This window comes from Rhinichthys klamathensis, unplaced genomic scaffold (genome assembly GCF_029890125.1).
Source record: "Rhinichthys klamathensis goyatoka isolate OS25496 unplaced genomic scaffold, OSU_Roscu_1.1 h1tg000207l_1, whole genome shotgun sequence".
NCBI lineage: Eukaryota > Metazoa > Chordata > Actinopteri > Cypriniformes > Leuciscidae > Rhinichthys > Rhinichthys klamathensis.
In genome coordinates, this window is record NW_026606732.1 from 212,659 (window position 1) to 226,912 (window position 14,254).

Genomic DNA, 14,254 nt, shown 5'->3' on the forward strand with positions numbered 1-14,254 from the left:
TCTATAACTGTAGTCCCATGTTTTAAAAGGGTGGAGGACATGTTTTCTGTACCATGTATTTACATTTATGCATTTGGCAAATGCTTTTACCCAAAGTGACTTACATTGCATTACACATTTACATTCCTAGCTTTCCCTGGGAATCCAACCCATGATCTTGGCGTTGCAAGCGCCAACGCTCCACTGTTTGAGCAACAGCATTACACATTTGTTTTTGGAAAATGATCATAAATAATCTGTATTCATATGTATTAATCATGTTGATAACACCAATGTTGATATTTGTTAATACAAAAATATTGCATATTAATCATGTAAATTTCCTGCACCTGTCATAGATGTCCAAATGAGGTCCAAAAAATGACCCAGTTCAAAGGTCAAATGTTGAACGTCAACATGACGTCCAAGTTGGGTCATGGTTGTACGTCCAAATAGTGGACCTAGTTTGGACGTCGAATAGATGTCCAGAATTGGTCATGGACCGGCGGACCCAATATAGACATGATCTGCACGTCTATCCGACATCCAATGTTTAGTGGGTTATTATGACAGCTCTCCCTCACACATCCAGCATGTCTAATAATGGTTCTTTGAAATGAAGAGAGACATGATTGAGACATAAGCTTAAATTATGTGTAAACATTTTAAGCAATAATTTAAATGCATCCAAAAAGTGAATAGAGAATGTTCTAAGAAACACAAAAACAAGCATGAGTTACTTCTGAAAAGCAATTTAATATACTGAACATGTGCAAATCTACAGCAGAACATTTTAAAACAGTCACTGATATAATCTGCTTCGTTATGGAAGGCAGGAAGCCCAAACACAACAAATTATTTATGTATTTATATTCAGTAACTTCATGACAAGAACTGCAATATTATATCTCATAGATAGCATCTCAACTCTTAAAACATTTATATTTACATTAACACATAAAGATATACTTGAATTTACAAACTATTGTGTTATCATTCAATACAATGAAAAAACAATGCATGTTTCAGGAAGAGATGATTTGAATGTCTTGGGTTCCAAACGCATATTTACGAGCTCGTTTTTTTGACACTTTGATATTGTTTCGGAAACTTTGACAAGGTATTGTGGTGAAAAAACTGGTGTGGATGGGCGAAAAAAGTCTACTTTATGGGCCGTGTGACTGTACATAGCTATTTTTGCAATGTGTGATGTTTTCTGCAATGGTAACAGAGGGCTTGGAGCTTCTGAGGAGCTCTGTGGCTGAGATTCGTTCACTGCAACCAGCCTTGGCGCTTCTCGTCCTCCTCAGAAAAGCCATGAAGTTGTCATTTTGAGAGCTGATCTTGGACGCTCCGCTGCCGAGTGTCTGAGCGCCAGGGTCACCTTGTTTATTTTCAAAGGAGTCTTTACGACCCAGGAGCTTTCTTTTAGACCTGCAAAATGGGAAAACGATATAAAAGAGAGCGGAACGCTTAAGCCAACGTCAAAACAAGACTGGAGCTGTACTGGGAACTAGAGTATTAACCTGTGAGTAGGGTTGGGAATCGGATACTTGAGGTCAGGAATTAAAATTTAGATTCCTCTTATCGATTCCTTTGTGTGCATTTTAATATGACTTCAAACCATTCGAGCGCAAGAAGACACGCGTGCTGATCTCTGTGCTGCTCACACATCTAAAACGACGTGCGCACAGAAAGCCGCACCCAAACGCGTCCGGTATAATCACGCACTGGACGGATGTCTTTAACCGTTACGCTCGCGTCTCGTGGCTTTTGCAGCATCTCGCACATGACACGGCAGTCTAAGGGCCCTCTTTTAATGATCTAAGCTAAGTGCACTTAGGGCGTGTCTGACGTCTATTGCTAGTTTAACGACGGGAAAAATGGTCGACGGGTCCGGTGCATGGTATAAAAGGGTTGTCCCTGTTCTCTTATAATAATAATAATAATTCGTTTACATTTATATAGCGCTTTTCTAGGTACTCAAAGCGCTTTACATATGGAAGGGGGAATCTCCTCAACCACCACCAATGTGCAGCACCACCAGGGGTGTGTTTCCCGAAAGCATCGTTAGCCAACTATGTTCGCAAAATCTGTCGTTATCATCAGTTTAACGAGTCTGTGTTTCCCGAAACCATCGTTCTAATGAACATTCACAAACAGCATCTCAGAGTTGTGTGTGTGAGCGACAGCATCTCAGAGTTGTGTGTGTGAGCGACAGCATCTCAGAGTTGTGTGTGTGAGCGACAGCATCTCAGAGTTGTGTGTGTGAGCGACAGCATCTCAGAGTTGTGTGTGTGAGCGACAGCATCTCAGAGTTGTGTGTGTGAGCGACAGATCTCGAGCTGTGGTTAGAAGCAGAGTTTCTAGTGTTCATGACATGTGGACTCAATAAATCCTGATCTTGAGCAAAATAAGCAAGCTGACATTCAGTGCAACCGGTGTCTTTAATCTAGAACTAGGTCTTTGAGTTTGTCAAGAGATTTAAAGTGTACCGGTAGTTTGTGAAGAGTGCGCATGTGTAAACGAGCTCTAGTGTGTGACAACGAGACTATGAGTGAATCTGGAAATAAGGCAAAATAACTGAGAAAAATGAGAGATATTCCTCAGATGCCATGATCGTCATTTATATCAAAACATCTCGCATTAATTCGATCTCAAACAGTTTCATTAAAAGAAGTTATTACTCCAACACCTGCGTGACGTCATACATAGATATGTACACTAGATGTCGCCTTGGGGTTCTAAGCATGCGTCAAAACCGCCGCCATCTTGGAACAGGGGTCTTGTCATAGGAAGTAGCTCTAGGTTACGCTGCTATCTCCGCCTGTACTTCGAATTCAAGGATTTTCAGACTTTTGTGCTGCGTATGGATGTTCACACGAACGAAATCTGAACTAGGAAGAATGTTTTGTTTTTTTTAAATCTCTGGACTCAATGATAAATACATCGTCCGACAAACAAACTTCAGAAGTAGGCCAAAGGGGCTGCGATATACGTTCGAAGGCTATATTCACGACATACAGATGAAACGCAAGGAACAACAAGGCATCCAAAAGATGCAAAAGCATACAGAGTCATACACAGTCAACAAATGAGCCACCGCATATCCTACTAATGGAGACGGAGGCTGGGACTAACAATATCAAGGAGCAACACTGTTCATGGAAAGCTGGGTAGGTCTCTATTCCCTTCTATAATCGTTATTACAAAGCAAACGGACTACGCGAGTATAACGGTGTATTTATTAGCAGCGTGTGCTAGACGACACTTGTCAGGATTTGACTTCGGTTTTGGGAAGGGGAAAAAACGGACACCCCCTCCAACCTCTCTGGGAAACGCGTATCTGTGTTACAAATGCCCCAGGCACAACGTTTAACCATATTGTTCATAAAACTACGAGGGTAATAGCCTACCGAGACCAAAAATATGAGACGCCCGTGTTAAAGTCAATGGAGCGCTGTGAAAAAGTGTCGGACCTCTGTGGGAGCTCGTTCTTGCCTGCGCTGTGATTGGTCAATCTACATTCTAGGGTGTGGCTTAGCCAAAGACGAATTGACGCATTCGTTCCATGAACTGCCTAGTGTATATATCTATGGACGTCATAAACCAACGTGGTTGAACGACCACTTTGCGACAATATGGTTTCGGGAAACAGTCGTGACTAGCTAGTTGATTTCTTCAACGATGCATCGTACTATGATAGTGAAGCAGCGAGTTACGGCGTTGTGCGGGAAACACACCCCTGGATGATGCGACGGCAGCCATATTGCACTAGAACGCCCACCACACACCAGCTTACTGGAGACAGAGTGATGAAGCTGATGAAGAGGCCAAGGGGCAATTTTGGCCAGGATGCCTGGGTTAAACCCCTACTCTTTCTTCGCCACCTTCTCTGGGCCGGCATCCTCTAACCTGGCCTTTTTAGGGGGCTTTCCTCTCAGGGCGAATGAGAGGATGCTTAATTGCTTTTTACCTGACATCTTTGAAAGACAGATGCAATGATTAATACATCCATGGCCAGGAATATAATTATAAAATATGACATGATTTTAAAAGTGACCTATAACATCGACTGTGCAATACACTTGAATTTATTTAGTGCTTATAAAATGATTAAGCCTATTTGGAGAGAGAGATGTTTATAATCTGACAATATGTCAGTCATCGTGTGATAACGAAAATATGACTAGGCCTAAACTACTTGTTCTGAGCAGGTGTTGTCAGTGAACAGGCTGTAAAACTGTTGGCTAAGTTACAGACACTCATGAAAAACTGATGCTAATTATCTGGGAAACATTCTCTAACAGCAGTCAAGTTGTCATTGTTTGTGTCAAACAAGTTGTGAATTTTTTGTAACATTAAAACAGCAGATCATGACTTATCTTGAATCTTACCCAGATACAATACTGCTATTTTCTGATTGGCTATTGTGTAGCCCCTTTCTTTTTTTTTATTGGCTGATAAGTGGCAGGCTCAACTAAGAACTTCAGGGGAGACGCGCTTGATTCCTGCCGTTTCCATAGTGAGAGCGATGCGGCCAGAGACATTTGGGGCGCTGCGGCATATTAAATATATTATAAATAGTTTTTCAGCGTGAGAAATACAATGTGTGGTGGGAGGGCGTGACAAAAGACCGAAATGAGTGACTGTCACGCTCAATGCGTGACACTTGAGAGCCCTGCTAATGCTCCCTTTAAATAACAAAGAAATACTGCGCCATTGACTTTAGACCAGGTTTCAGTTGGTCAATGGCTCAGTCTATTTCAGTTCCTCAAATTGCACCACACCTCGTTCTTAGACCAGCAGCCCATGGGCGCACAGATGGGCACAAATGCATTCGCTATTTAAACAACGTGGCGCAGGACGTGAAAATGAAAACTGCGTCAGGCTGAAACTAGCAAAAAACTAACGGGTGTATGATAGGGCCCTAAAAATGCAGCGCTCAAGTTAAAATAAGTTCCACTTTTAAAAAAATGCATCTCTAGACCTTGCGCTTTTTTTCTTTCCACTGACATGCGTCTTTAGTTTTTGACCGCAAAAATGTGTTCTGCCCTCATTCGGTTTACTGCGCGACACTGAACTGAGTTCTCTTCCGCGTCTTTTTGCACTTGAATGGACAAATACACAAAAATATGTCAAAATATCCTCGTAAACACAGTCGGTTATGTCTTGAGTGAACGTTAACGCGTGTGTATCAGTGTATTGGACCCGTGCAGCTCTTAAAGTGACAGCACTAATATTCCTGCGGTCTCTATAATAACACTAATCAAACAACAAGAGAGAGAAAATTCACTCGCTGCTCTCGACTAAATAACTTTTGTAACTATATTGTAATGTATATTTTATTTATAAACTGCAGTGTTAATTTACATTTGATTACAGTTTCTGTACCGGAATACCTGAAAATCTTAAAACACTGTTAATTTCAATTGTATCTTTGTTCAGTTGTATTTATTTGTGCGATTGCTAATTTGTTTGTTCATTATTGTTACTGAGTCATTACTGTAATAATTTTTTTAATGTATATCAGTTCGGCTAGTTGTTTTTGCGATGGTATTTTTAAACCGTGGGCAAAAGTTCCTGTGTAAGTGTTCTTTAGCCTGTTGATGTTTGTTCATGTTATTCAGCTAAAATGACATGTTTTGCAATAAGACTCAGAATAAATGTAAATGATATCTACGTTTTTTTTTTACCTCATTGGAATCGAAATTAGGAATCGATAAGAATCAGAATCAGAATCGTTCAAATTCAAACGATACCCAACCCTACCTGTGAATTATGGTGAATAGATCCTCCGTTGTTTGAGATTTGGACTTGTAAAGAAATACATCATCTTCCTCTCCTACTAATTGTAAAGGTCCAAGGTCTGGCATTCGCTCCCTCTTCTCTACGTCGTATGTTGGATGATCTGTTGACATGATGAGACAGCAACTATTGATTATGGTACAGAACATGGCAGTTTCACAAACCGAAAGATAAAATTCAGTCCATTACACCGCGTCCTAACCAGAATCGATGCGATAAGATTCCAGCGACTAATAACTTGTCTGTCCACACCAGACGCGACGCGACTATGGGACGCGATAAAAACCACAGCCAATCAGAAGAGCTCTCGGCACTCGCAACGAAATGGATACATACTGAGTATATAATACATTTGAGTTACTGAAAGAATAGTTGTCATAGAATACACTTCTCTGTTAACATTGAGTTGACAGTTTGAACGTACTTTTTTATTTTGAAAATCTGATGTAAATTGGTGCTTGTATGGCTATAAAATACACACAAAATTATATTCATTAAATACTTTTAACATTAAATAAAGCACATAAACAGTACCTGAGATTATCATACTTTCTGTTGTTGTTCCAGCCGCGACGTCGCAGAAATAGAGAGCCTAAGTCCCTCCCCTTCCGGTCGACCACCATGGGACCTTATTTCGGAAAAATATTGTATGGTAGTCAATGGCGAGAGACAACAAATATTTTGATCTCGTTTGAATTGTGCCCTGAATTACACATCTGATGTTTGTCAATTTAAAAGATACATTATAAAGTCAAGAAAGTCGCAGTTTGATGTAAAACTGTTGAGGTATAAGACTGTGAAAATACGTAATTACAAAGATTACAAACCCTACAAACCCCAAAGGCACACATTTTCTCTCAATGAATGAAGCTAACTTTACTGAAGCTAACTTTACTGAAGCTACGGTAACTTTACTGAAGCTAACTTTACTGAAGCTAACTAACTTTACTGAAGCTAACTTTACTGAAGCTACGGTAACATTACTGAAGCTAACTTTACTGAAGCTAACTAACTTTACTGAAGCTATGGTAACTTTACTGAAGCTAACTTTACTGAAGCTACGGTAACTTTACTGAAGCTAACTTTACTGAAGCTAACTTTACTGAAGCTAACTTTACTGAAGCTACGGTAATTTTACTGAAGCTAACTTTACTGAAGCTAACTAACTTTACTGAAGCTACGGTAACTTTACTGAAGCTAACTTTACTGAAGCTACGGTAACTTTACTGAAGCTAACTTAACTGAAGCTAACTAACTTTACTGAAGCTAACTTTACTGAAGCTAACTTTACTGAAGCTAACTAACTTTACTGAAGCTACGGTAACTTTACTGAAGCAAACTTTACTGAAGCTTACTTTACTGAAGCTAACTTTACTGAAGCTAACGTCTGTCATTGTTTCTCTAGTCTTGCGTTATAATCGTAATGTTACGCTGTCATGCCTGAGTGTTTTGTACCAGACTGCACACACACGAGCAGCGGATCTCGCTCGTTGTTTCGCTTCCCGGCAGATGTAGTTCATTGAGCGATTTTCACATAAAACTAAATGTTACTCTTCTGTTTTATGACAAACTGCGACTTTCTTGACTTTAATACTTATCTTTTAAATTGACAAACATCACATGTGTAATTCAGGGCACAGTTCAGACGGACTAACGAGATAAGTTGTCTTTCGCCATTGACTACAATACATATTTTTTCCGAAATAAGGTCCCATGAGCCGGAAGCGGAGGGGAGGGGCTTACGCTCTCTATAGAAACCGTTTCTAAAATAGAATCATCGCGTATCGCGCAAAAACTCTGATTAACCTGGAAAATATACCTTTTATCGCGTGTCGCGTTTGTCAGGTTAGGACACGGTGTTATATTTCTCTTACCTGGTGCACTTGAGTGCTGTTGCTCAGTGACCGAAGGGTACGTTGGGATGACGCCATATAAAGTAACATGATATTGACTTGCAGAGGTCGGGGACTTTGGAGACTTGCAGAGGTTTGATGGCGACTGGGCTTCGCCTGGGCTCTTCAGAGCGTCTGAGTTGTGATAAAGCGAATTGTCCACAGCTGGAGTCCTTGCCAGAGGAGGGGGTGGCGCTCTTCTCTTCTTATGGAGTTGGTTACAATAGGTGGTGGTGTTGAAGGGGACCACGTTTGGATTCTGTGGCTGAAAAGCGCATGGGGGTTGAGGCAACCCTTCCAAAAACAGATGATGTGCTTGTTCAGTACTTTGTGAAGGTACAGTAGTCACTGTTGGTTTTGCTTTGTTAACCATTGCGTAAATGTCTTCTGATCTCTCACTGGCGATGACCGTTGGCGTTTCTGCATTAGAAGTTGCTCCGAAACGTGGCTGAACCACAGAATTGGGCGGCCATTTATTTCTCTGTGGCTTCGGAGCCACTGGTGGTTTGGCTTTTTGGTTGTTTGTAGGGCTTAAATTGTTCCCAGTCTCCTCCTCGATAATGCCAGATGTAGTTTCCGGCGCGTTCTCCAGATCAGTGCTACTGACTGCCCGTAAACGCACACTATTCAAGTCCTCCTGGGTAACGACTGGCATTATCATCATGCTGTTACTCATCCTTTGCTTGGGTCTGGTGGATTCAGTGCTGTCCGAGTAACGCCGATTCACTTTGGGCTGAACTGAAGGCTCTGGATCGGGAGTGTGTTGTTGAAATTCAGGAAGCTGAAGAGAAAGCCTCGCGTTACGGTGTTTGGTTCTCTGGCCTGGAATAACACTGGAAGGCTTATGGCGCATCCTACAGGACAGGACCGACTGAGTTGGTGTTTCACATTGGCTCGCGTAGCCGCTCGATGGAGAGTTGCGCTTTGAAGGCGAAGAGATTGAGGGCTGGGAAGAGTGTGATGACGACGGGGATGTGTTTATATCCGAGATACATTCATTTATTGGAGTCGCCACGGAGGACTTGCACGGTTCGCTGGAGCGAAGCTCATTTAAGGCCCTGTGACCGGAGACTGATGTCTTCAACGCCATCTTGCAAGGCGCTTCCGTTGGTTTCTTGCACTTGCCGACGTCTTGCTTCGAGGTTGGAATGAGATCTGGGAGTGTCTTGATGCTTTGGGAGTCTTTTCTAAGGTGAAGTCCCTGTGTTTTATGCTCCGCCGCGAGCCTTTGGAGGGACACGGTTCGTACAGGTGGAGCTGGTTTTCTTTTGGGCTTCTTGAGGACGATGCTTCGGGATCGAGATCGAGGTACGGCATCGGGAAGTCGGTCTCCTCTTCTTGTGGAGTTGCTGTCGCTGTCCTCCGAGCTGCTGCTGGGATATGACAGCGCGTAGCTTTCGCATCGGCGTCTCGCCACACCTGGGTTGGGATTGACAGAAGTGGAAAGTGACAAGGAGCGTCTGTGGAGCTCTATGTTACTGGTTGGTCGACTCCTACGCTCTTTCCTCACACCGTCTTTATCCCGTCTTGAGTTTGCCGGTGATTCCTGGCTCGGGTCCTCTGGATCCTGGAACTGCGGAGGGGGTTTGATCACGTCAGGTGCCGTCAGAAACGAGTTCACGCTATCATCCCACTCGGATGAAAAGGTGGATACGTTTGGGCCGCACCAGCCCTGGGCAGAACAAAGCAGGGTTGTGTTTTCCATCTTGGATTTCAGTTCAGCACTTTCTCATGAGAAATATTCCATTGGCTCCTTCAAACTATTCTTGAAAATGGGGAACCTGAATGGGGCGACAGAAAGGATAATTCATTGCAGGGCTGTGATGTTATAAAATAAAATGGTAACACTTTACAATAAGGTTCATTAGTTAACATTAGTTCATGACGTACCGTAATTCCTCAAATAAAGACCGGGGCCTTTATTTACCTGAACTGCAGATGGTAGCCGGCTTTTATTTGAAGCAGGCTTTTATTAGAGGCAGGCCTTTATTTCTAATTCGCGATCCCCGCCCGCCAGCCAAGTTTCCATGGTGACGCGTCATGCTTGGCACGTGTTCACCACAGCCAAAATAGCGCTATATGACAGATGTAGCGCTTTTATTTCTAAATATTAACAAACTTGCTTACCATGTCATCAACTATCTTCTATTCTGACTCTCAAATCCGTGTGAGTTTGTTTTGTCGTTTAAAACCCTTTATAAATGATCTTGATCTGTAACGTGAGATGGGCACCGCAGTTCAGAGATTCCTGTCTGTTGGATTTGTTACGTTACAGCGTGTGAATTCTTCAGTTTCTCCCGAAATACATGAAAGTAAGTGGCCGATCAACTGGGAGAAGAATAAACTTTATAGTTACTTACACTGTGTATCTGATATGAATAAAACATGTCGCCAAATATATTTGAATGGATTGTTATTGCTGCTTCCATAGACACCATTGTGTATTTTACAAACTATAAATGTATTGTTTTGCTATAAATCATATCTATTTAAATGTCTGAAACCTAAAATAAACATGTGGTTAAAAACACTGAATAGTTGTGATATGACAACCGCTGAGCGAGTCCGTCTTTGAGTGTACACTAATCTTTCCCCGGCCTTAATTTGAGACCGGCCTTTATTTGTCCGCGTTGACCACGCCCCCGGCCACTATCAGAGGCCCGGCGTTTATTTGAATACCGGTCTTTATTTGAGGAATTACGGTATTTGTATATCAGACAAATGGAAATGACAGCAGTATTCATATTAATGAATCACGGCATATTGATGACTAACTAAAAAAAAAAGAAGAAAAAGATATGTCTCAATGGTCACAGTACGATAAAGCAACCAATGGCTATGGGTAATCCTCACCTTCATTTGATGGTTTGAACATTTCAAACATCAGTAAGGTTCATTTATTAAACATTAGTTAATGTATTAACTAACATGAACTAACTAGAGGTGAAACTCGAACTTAAAAGGTGAAACTAATATATTATATAGACTCATTACATGCAAAGTGAGATATTTCAAGCCTTTATTTGTTATAATTGTGATGGCTTACAGATATGAAAACCTTTTCACAATATTCTAATTTTGAATTTGGGGTTTTCACAGCTGTACGCCATAATCATCAAAATGATAACAAATAAAGGCTTGAAATATCTCACTTTGCATGTAATGAGTCTCTATATAATATATTAGTTTCCCCTTTTAAGTTGAATTACTGAAATAAATGAACTTTTGCACGATATTCTAATTTTTCGAGTTTCACCTGTATGAGCAATACATTTGTTACTGTATTTGTTAATCTTTGTTAATATGAGTTAATAAAAATAAAGCTGTTCATTGTTTGTTCATGTTAGTGCATAAACTAATGTCAAGTAAAAAAAATTATAAATGCTGTTTAATAAATATGTGCAGTTCATTATGAGTTCATGCTAACTAATGTAGTTAACTAATGAACCTTATTGTGAAGTGTTACCAATAAAATAATCTTTCCCACTAAAAATATCACTGGGTGACATCATTGTCCAAATGCTTTAAAATCTGCCCATCTCGGTCTTAGTTTGGCACATGAGTGGGTGTTTGCCATGGCAACCGTTACCTGTTCATCCATACAGAGACTCCAGAGAAATCTCAACTGCATTTACACATTAATATTATTGCTCTCAGAAGCCATCACGAGTGGCGAAGGACAACAGAACGCCACGCAAAATGAAAAGGTTGATTTTTTAAATACTGTAGGAATTCACCACGTCATTTCATCGAACATTGCACTCTCAGTACGGACAGGTAAGGCTCAGGTGAGGGTTACAAGGCCCTCCTCTGTATCATCTTACCAAAGTCATTAGCAACAGTCTGGCCTTAGTGGTTATCTTTTCTGAAAGTTGGAAATAAAAGAAATAAAACTGGCATTTACAGCCATCAAAGTGATCTTCTGAATTATTTTCCTTATATCTCCCTTCTTGTGCAGCCCAAGGGCCGAAATAAACTTCTTTATTATTAACCCCTTCCCTATCACATATTTTATTACCGTAATTATCATAAATTAGGTATCATTCGAAAGCTCACACATTCATCCCGTTAAAGGCACTTTGAAATCGGACACTACGTTACCATGGAAACAGAACTTAAATTCCTTTAATCGGGCTCCTCCCTCTCTGGTGGGCGGTGTCATGTTTCATATTACAAAATTTACTGCACTTTTTATAATCGAATCTTCTTTCTAATCCTGGAAAAACATATCGTTGGAAAGGCCTGAGACTCAAGCTGCCATGTTTGGGGATTGTTTTGAGAGAGAAATGTATTACTTTGTGACAGGAGAACGCAAAAAATATAAAAAATTCAATAGAATGTGAGCGCATAAATAAAATCTCATGGGAGCTTACATTTTTGTGATATCAAGTTCAAATTTGGAACGAAACTTGGTTAGACATATAGCTTTTATGGAAGCTTGTTTCCGCCACTGAGAAATTATAATAATTGCGGCTTTTTAGCTCGCATTTCTGACTTTTTTTCTCTCACAATTGCGATTTTATATCTTGCAATTCTGACTTTTTTCTTAGAATTATGTGATATAAACTCGCAATTGCGTGTTATAAAGTCAGAATTGCGTGATTTAAAGTTGCAATTGCGAGTTATAAAGTCCAATTCGGAGGCAATTGCGATTTTATATCATGCACTTCTGAAAAAATAAGTCAGAATTGCGAGATACAAAAGCGCAATTGTGAGAGAAAAAAAGCCAGAAAAAGAAAAAGTCAGAAATGCGAGCTAAAAAGTCCCAATTATCTTTTAAAATTGTTTTATTCCGAGGCATAAACAAGCTTTTGTCCACAGCATTTTTAGATAAAAAATTGTTTTCTAAAATACATATTGTGTATAAAATATGTTTTTTTTTTAGTACAAAAACTGTGTGTGTGTGTGTGGGGGGGGGGTAATAAAGTATAATGGGGTGTGTGTGTGACAGTTAAGGGGTTAATATAATATTATTTAAGTGATGATGTCATGTTACACGTCATTGCTGGAAAAATAACAAAAACAAAATGATCGCACAGAATATCTGCAATCTGCTTTCACTGGAATGACTCATGATTTATTCAATTTTTAAAAAAAAAGTCAATTTATTCATGTAATTTATTCAAAGTGTCTCAGACAGCCAAACCCACCATACACCATCATGTAAATACTGAATGCATCCATTATATAACAGAGTCAAGCCCAATGCTAATTACATTTCAAAACATACAATTATAGTAAAATATGATTAAAAATATAAAATGTCTCAGACACAGTATGTGTATAAAAGGACATTCAAATGCCATAAGAGGAAACATGATGAAGATTATAGAAAAGATCTTAAAACGAAGGCTGAAAGAGACCTGTAGAGCGTCCCAAGCATCAGGACAACTACATATAGATCAGAAAATGATACCTAATGTTAAGACCTGCTTTTCAATGGCTGGGATCTCAAACCTAGACAACCTGTCGCTCTGTGCGGATAATAAGCAGCATCCCTGACCACCAGCGGTCCACATGAACCCACATAAGCATCCTTCAAATCAAACAAAACATTAAAGAACACACACATCTATCTCGCGACTCACATGCTGTTGCATGTGCATTGTGACGTTGCTACTCACAACCAGAAAAATATATGTTCATAACCATCCTGATGTGCATGACACAAGTTGCCATGTTGGAATACATATGCAAAAATAAAAATGCTAATGAAAAACCATGAATTTAGAAAGTGTTACTGTCATTGCACGGCCAAAGTCAGAGGTCACTTCGCCAAAACGCACAGTATTGCCGCAGAGGACGAGCGTCATACGCAAAGGCATGAAATCGACCAACCTTTAAAATGCAGTAAAGGACATTTCCCCGAGACCTGAGGACGATCAAACCCAACCGTCTCAAAACGTGTTCTCCGTCTTACCTGTCATTCGCTCTGGAGAACGAGCCGTGCCTTCGGATGCTGTTCCCACTCTCTCTCTCTCTCTCTCTCTCTCTCTCTCTCTCTCTCTCTCTCTCTCTCTGGCTCAACGCATTCACATGCTGTTGCCATGACGATAGGAAGTGGGCTGCTTGCTTCCTCTCCGAGTTCAAGTTCGTTGAATCCTGCGTAGAGAGAGAGAGAGAGAGAGAGAGAGAGAGAGAGAGAGAGATATTATATAAACACCAAATCCTCAGAGACACTGCAAAATTCACTTGCTGCTTGTCAAAAACACCAGAATCCACATAGATGCTCAGCCGAGGACAGTCACGCAGTGAAATATACTCTAAAATCCACCGCAACACACTGTAATCTGCATTATGAATCCAGAAGATTGCCATCAAATAGCAGCTACGCACATGGTTTTGCAATTACTCTAATAATCAGATGCATTGACAACACAACAACACCACATTGAAACGGCGCTGATATTAAGATTAATGGGTGACACTTTATTTTACAGTGTCCTTGTTACATATGTTACTTATACCATAGTAATACCATAATTACATGCAACTAACCCTCAACCAAACCCTAATCCTATAACCCTATAGTGGTATTACTCAGTGCTTAAATGTAACAATGACTCCAGTGTAAC

The 14,254-nt window shown here is 40.5% G+C and overlaps 1 protein-coding gene across 1 annotated transcript; it reads right to left on the minus strand.

The window, feature by feature from the left end:
* Positions 1 to 1,134: 1,134 nt before the first annotated feature.
* On the minus strand, positions 1,135 to 13,781 carry si:ch73-362m14.2 (NHS-like protein 2). Its single transcript, XM_056263523.1, has 5 exons — positions 13,708 to 13,781; positions 13,600 to 13,675; positions 7,662 to 9,460; positions 5,752 to 5,890; positions 1,135 to 1,413 (listed from the first exon to the last, which is right to left on the minus strand). Exons 3-5 carry the CDS (start codon positions 9,382 to 9,384, stop codon positions 1,146 to 1,148), a joined length of 2,130 nt encoding a protein of 709 aa, XP_056119498.1. The 5' UTR covers positions 9,385 to 9,460; positions 13,600 to 13,675; positions 13,708 to 13,781; the 3' UTR covers positions 1,135 to 1,145.
* Positions 13,782 to 14,254: the final 473 nt, after the last annotated feature.

Bases quoted from the DNA above. Each gene is read 5' to 3' on its own strand.
- si:ch73-362m14.2 (XM_056263523.1), bottom strand. From the start codon at position 9,384: ATGGAAAACACAACCCTGCTTTGTTCTGCCCAGGGCTGGTGCGGCCCA. The intron at 5,891-7,661 runs GTAAGAGAAATA...TCATGTCAACAG, and splicing joins ACAGCACTCAAGTGCACCAG to ATCATCCAACATACGACGTA. The intron at 1,414-5,751 runs GTAGGGTTGGGT...CCCATTTTGCAG, and splicing joins CTATTCACCATAATTCACAG to GTCTAAAAGAAAGCTCCTGG.